At 44.1% G+C, this 6,000-nt stretch overlaps 1 protein-coding gene across 1 annotated transcript in view; it reads right to left on the minus strand.

Annotated features, from left to right (window-relative positions):
• Window positions 1-5,698, minus strand: part of PLPPR5 (phospholipid phosphatase related 5) — a 105,669-nt gene extending 99,971 nt beyond the window's left edge. Inside the window, exon 1 of the mRNA XM_046645864.1 lies at window positions 5,462-5,698. Within this exon, the coding sequence (XP_046501820.1) occupies window positions 5,462-5,698 (237 nt within the window). The remainder of the gene's footprint in view (window positions 1-5,461) is intronic.
• Window positions 5,699-6,000: the final 302 nt, after the last annotated feature.

Genomic DNA, 6,000 nt, shown 5'->3' on the forward strand with positions numbered 1-6,000 from the left:
AATTTCCTACACCGCACACTGAAATCATTATCTACACTGGAACACAAAGCTTTCCATCAAACCAGAAAAACGGAAACTGAGGATAAAAGATTTGAGAAAATTTTGATGCTTCTACTATTGAATCACTATGACTAAAAATCTTTAAAGGTTCATTTAATGTGTTAGGATAAAGGTATATAACAAAAGAATTAAATGCACAGGCTTTGACAACTCTAGCACTGTCATTGTTGGACTCTGAATTGGTTACCTAATCTATTCACATCCAAGTTTCTTTCATAAGTTTATTGTGAAAATTAATTATATAAATGGATTTAAATAATTTAATAAAGGTCTGACATATAATCTCACTAAACATCATGTTTCTGATTTATAAAGTGGTTTTAATGATAGTATCTATGTTTAAAGAAAGTACTACCATGGTGAGCATTAAATGAAGTAATGCATTAAATGTACCTAACACAGAGTCTGGTACATAGAGATACTAGCTGGCGTTAGCCTACTTGAAGAAATGGAGGTGTTGTCAAAGGTAGGAATCATTGACTTAATTCCAAGAACAGAGTTCTGATTGAGTTTTACCATTCTTGCTATTCAGACTCCCCAATTTTTGTGGGTGAGCGGATTGAACTAGGTGGCCTATGGCCTTCTCTAATATTTTATCAGCCCTGAAATCTACTAACAAACAAACATATTTTGCTAGATGATTTAAATAGGTTATTTTAATTAACCATCACAACCTTGAGAGGAGTAATGGTAGCTAACGCATATATAGCTGGGCACTACTCTGCTACTTACATACGTTCAGCCATTTCATACTCATTATAATCCTATGAGGCTAATACTCATATGATCTCCATTTTACAGTCAAAGAAACTGAGACACAAAGAGACTGGGTCAAGTTCACACAGCTGGAAAGTGGCAGATCTGAGTTTCAAACCCAAGTAGTCTGACTCTCGGGAATCTGTGATCTTGACCTCTGCATGCACTACCTCACAAGAGGTAGGCATTTTTATCTCCAGTTTATGAATAAGGAAATTTTGCCTAAGGTCACAAGGCTAGTAAGTGAGAGACACCAGGATAAGAATCCAGAATTGCCTGACATCCATGTCTGGGCTTTCTCTCTTGCACCACAGGCACAGGAGTGTGTTTCAGGAGTGGGGGATAGAAGGGAGCCGCCAAAGCAAGGTTGGAGGGAGAAGAGGTCTATAGGAAAGCTGTAGGCACTTTGATTCAATATGATGAGGCTCAGGATATGAAATGCCCTTCTGTCATCACGTACCTCTGCCACATTTAGTGATGCAACACCCTTGGGATAGCAGCAGTAGCTACACCCCTCAGAGTCTCAGAGTCCAGAGGGAGTTTCCTGGGGATGCAGACATTAAGAATCAGAGACGTTCCCTAACCCTCAAACTGCCCTGCTTGGTGCCGGTTTTCTGTCTTGGCTCTGGCTCTCTGACGATGCATGGTCTAGCTTCATCTCCCTCTAATCATCTGTGTTGCACAGAGATCTAAGGAACAATAGCTTCTAGTGGCCCCTGTATCCCAATGTGGGGAGCAGAAACCATTGTCAGCACCAGTTCTTTTAATCAATGAAAACCAAAGATCACTAATTAAATTTATATCTGTAAAAGCTGCACACGGTACTTTGGCAAATGCTATACATACAGGTCAAACCAAACAATACTTGTTTTCAAAGAGTCTATAAATCATGTCATCTTTGTAAATGAGCCCAAATTACAGGTGTATTTCGAAAACACATTTAGAATAATAGTTCACAAAACAAAACAGACTTGGGAATGAAGACTTTAAAATTATGTTATATAGATATTTTAATAATAGAAGAGACCTACACTGCTGTCCCCAAAATGTCCTAAAATACCACCCATCAGACATTGTCCCTACTCAATTCCCAAGAAAGTGAGAAAAACTCAGCCTGGCATTCCAAGTCACATTAATGACACCTTTGTCTTCCTCTTCAGCCATATACCCACCGTGTTCCCCACACACCACTCTTCGGAACAAGTTTAACCAATGGCTATTTCAAGAGTACAGCCTGCATTTCCTGCTACCAACGGGTTGTTCACCTAGCTGCTTCTGTGATGCCCTGAGTCAAACTCCATTTCAGCCTCTCCTTCAAGTCACATCTCAAATGCCACCTTTTCTTCATGAAGCCTTTCCCGACCCCTCCCAATAATCTTCTCCTCTTCTGGACCACCACAGGTCTTTGTGGTACACACATACATATGTATGTATATATGCTACTTTTATTATGACAATTTATATTATAACCTTTTGTGTGTTTACCTCATTTCCCAAATTAGACAGTAGACTCCTTAGGATCAGTGACTATGGTTTACTTCTGAAGTTGCCCTTATAACCTCTACTCAGCCTGATCTGCTGCTTGCAACACAGGAACTCACTAAACATTTACTGAATTATTATTTTATTAACAATGATAATGATAATGGAGTATCAACCATGGGCCAAGGATGACATTTACATATTATATCTCATTTACCATTCAAAATCTTATGACTTAGGAAATTGAGGCTTAACAAGCTTAAATAAGTTGTTCAAGGTTACACAGCAAGCAGAATTCCCAACTGGTAACAGAGCAGCAGGATGTACTTTGGCTCTGAATCCAAATTTGTTAGACTCCAAACCTGGGCCCAAGTCAACACTAGATAAAAGTGATAGAAATGAAAAGATGTATTGCTTTTAATTTTTAGATAAATAAATTTAGGAAGTATGAAACAAAACCACAGATTGTGAAGTGAAGAGAGCTGCTTTTCAAAATTAATTTCAAGGATTAAAAATGAGTTTTGAATGTTAAAAATACATATTCTGAAGAATTTTTATCACTACCGTCCAAGAAATGTAAAAGATGGGGAAAGAAACTGTTTGAGGTATTTATTTAGAAGAATGATTTACGAGTAGACTGAATTTGCATATTTAATAGAAAAGACACAGGCGTGGGAGTTTGACACGGTGGGGTTAAAATTCTAGGTGTAACATTTTTAGCCATTGTCCTTGGGCAAGTTACCTAATCTTTCTAAGCCTCAATTTTCCCAAATGTTAGGTGACAATAATAATAACTGTTTTCATAGATAATGCAAATATGAGATGGGTATAAAGAATATAACTATACAGATGAGGAGTACTACTAACATTATTATTAATAGTATTATTTTCATGCAAAGTGACTGTGCTAAGCCAGGGTCCTGGAGAGGGATGGAAAGGAAGAGCAGCCCTCACTGCCTCCAAATTTTCACACGGTGAGAGTGTACTATTTGGAAGAGCAGAAGGGGGAACAAAGGCCAGCAGCACGCCTATCCTCTAAAACCCAGCACTTCCTTCTCTTAACACTGACTCCCAAATTCTTTCTCTTGTAACTAAAGAACTGAAAGTCAAAACATGGAAATCGAGTTGGATCCTCCTTTTAAAATCTATCAATTTATATTGTAGATACCTGCCCATCAGTCACCTCTCATCTCCTTTCAGAGAACATGCTCTTTGCAAGTAGTAGAAGTAGCATGCCATTTGGCATCAGTCCCATGGGCATGCAAACACCACACCCACCATTTTTGTTTTTAGGTGTTTCTAGTTTATTACCGGATCCCCAAATGTTAATTGGAGAGAATATCTGCTGGAAGGGATGCTGTGAGAAGCATATGCAGCTATGACCAGTCAGTGCCCAGCACAGAGCAGGCCCTCAGTAACGACTAATTAATTCCCCTTCTCCACCTAGGTTCCCCGAGTGGAGAATAATCAAAATCTTTGGGCGAATAGGTTCTTATCTCTAACCGGCACCTGCCACCATGGATGGATGGTTAGGATCTGAAAAGTGCTATCTCATCTAAATAAGACAGAACAGAACAGTAATTACCAAGGGATGAGTTACAGACAGTATTGATTATGGTTGTAATCAACCAGTGACCTGAAAGCGACAGGCTTTTTTTCTCTCAAAAACAAAAAAACAGTCTTTGAAAAATCCTTGAGCTATTCAGTCTCCTCGAAAATGTGTGCCTGGAAACCCAACATCTGCAGAAGGCAAAAAGAGCCCCAAGAAAGACCAATTTTTTTTCTCTTCCTGCTTTTCAAACAGAAGAGAGAGAACACAAACCTGAAACTGGATTTGGAGTTTCTGACACATTGTAGCAAATTACTGTAAAAAAAAACAAAACAAAACATTTTCCGGTGCAAAGTCTAACACTTTTCAAACCAGTATTTTGGAGCTGAATTTGAGTCAACTACCACGGTACCCACGATAAACAGAGTTACTTTGAAGTTAGCAAGAAGTTCCTCAGTTTGTTCCCGGAATTCCACTGTTTGTCAGGAACTCTTCATTATTTTGTAAATTGTTAAATCATTTCCCCCAAAATCAAAGAAAACAAGAATACCCAAACCTAACAGATACAACAGATGTTCTTAACATTCACTATTGCAATTTACACATTCGACCACTGAAAATGAAACTTCCTCTTCCCTTCCCTCTTCATTTTTTAATTGAATTTAATTAATTGAGAGAGAGGAGCCGTACCACAGAGAGGGAACCTCCAATACTCTGACAACATTAAAGGCACCATAATGTTTTCTGAGGAAACACCACCCATTCTCCTACCAATAACTTTGCGCCATATTCACATATGTAAATCACTATGTGATTATTATCCTAATAATTACATATGTATATGTGTATATATATGTGTGTGCGTGTGTCCGCATAGACACACACACACACAACCAGTCCGTAAATCCAAAATGTATTCTCAGCGATACTGTAAAAGGACTTAAGCTGCCCAGAGAGCGGAGCGACCTTTAAATAAATCTTGTAATTCAGGCACAGCTCCTGCTTTTCAGCAAGCAGTGGTGCTGGAGCCTCTTCATTTAGGAATTGCCACATATTTTTTTTAGCTATTTGTTCCCTGGTCAGCTTAGTTCCATCGGCACATTCATCTGAAAGGGAAGGAGGTGGGAAAATAGGAAAACGCGCCCGGACTCGGGAAGCAGGAGTCCCTTCCACACCCCAAGAACGGACCCCCCTCTCCCTGTCGCTGGCCCCGCTGCTGCTCATCTTCCAGTCTCAATCTGAGAGGAGGTGGCCAACGGAGGAAGGCCACGGAGTGGAGGAAGTAAAAATTCATCCCAATGGCTTACCTCCTCCCCAGTCCAGACCCCCACCCATCACCTCCTACAGCCCCTTTCTTCCTACCCTCTCCCCGTCACCCTACACTGCAGCCACCGCAGGGAGTGCGGGGGTGGCACGTGGGGAGAGACCGGGGCTTCCTTTGCAGCCACCCCTGACGCCCCCTAGAAGAATGTCCTCCGGGGAAGGGGCTGCCCACAACTTGCAGGAACTTAGAAGGCAAAGGCTGCCGCGCCCCGACCCTCCGCGGGGCTCAACCCCGAAGGCGAGGGGCGAAAGAAGGGAGTCAGCGGTGAGGGCGAGCACCCCCGGGCTTACCACGAGCACGGGGACCCCGGCGGCCAGCGAGTAGAGGAGCACCGGGGGCACGGCGCTGCTGTCCTCCGGGCCGGGGTAGGGCTTGCGGTAGGCGCTGTCGTGGCAGAAGAAGCCCTGCACGTTCACGGTGAACGTGTCCGTGTACTCGAAGTAGTACGCCAGCATCACCGTCCCTGCCATGATCACCATCTGGAAATAGAGCATGCTGCTGGTGAGCGCCGCGGGCAGCAGCGGCATGCACGCCTCCCCGGCCGGGCCCAGCCGAGCCGAGCGGGCGGCGGGCCCCCTCCCGGGTCCGCCGAGGCAGCCACCGGGGGCGCGGCGGCGGGGGCGGCGGGAGGACGAGGCGCGGGAGGCGGGATGGAGCCGCTGGAGGAAGACGCGGAGGCAGGTCCGGGTTTCGAAGCGCCGGCAGGCTGCGGAGGAGGCGGCTACCCCCGGACGAGCCCCCGCTCCCCTCCCCGCCCCCTGCCCGCCGCAAGCGCCGCCCGCCCGGGCGCGGGGTCGCGCGGGAGGGCGGGGAGTCCCGGGCGACGGGC

Source organism: Equus quagga, chromosome 18 (assembly GCF_021613505.1).
Source record: "Equus quagga isolate Etosha38 chromosome 18, UCLA_HA_Equagga_1.0, whole genome shotgun sequence".
Classification (NCBI taxonomy): domain Eukaryota; kingdom Metazoa; phylum Chordata; class Mammalia; order Perissodactyla; family Equidae; genus Equus; species Equus quagga.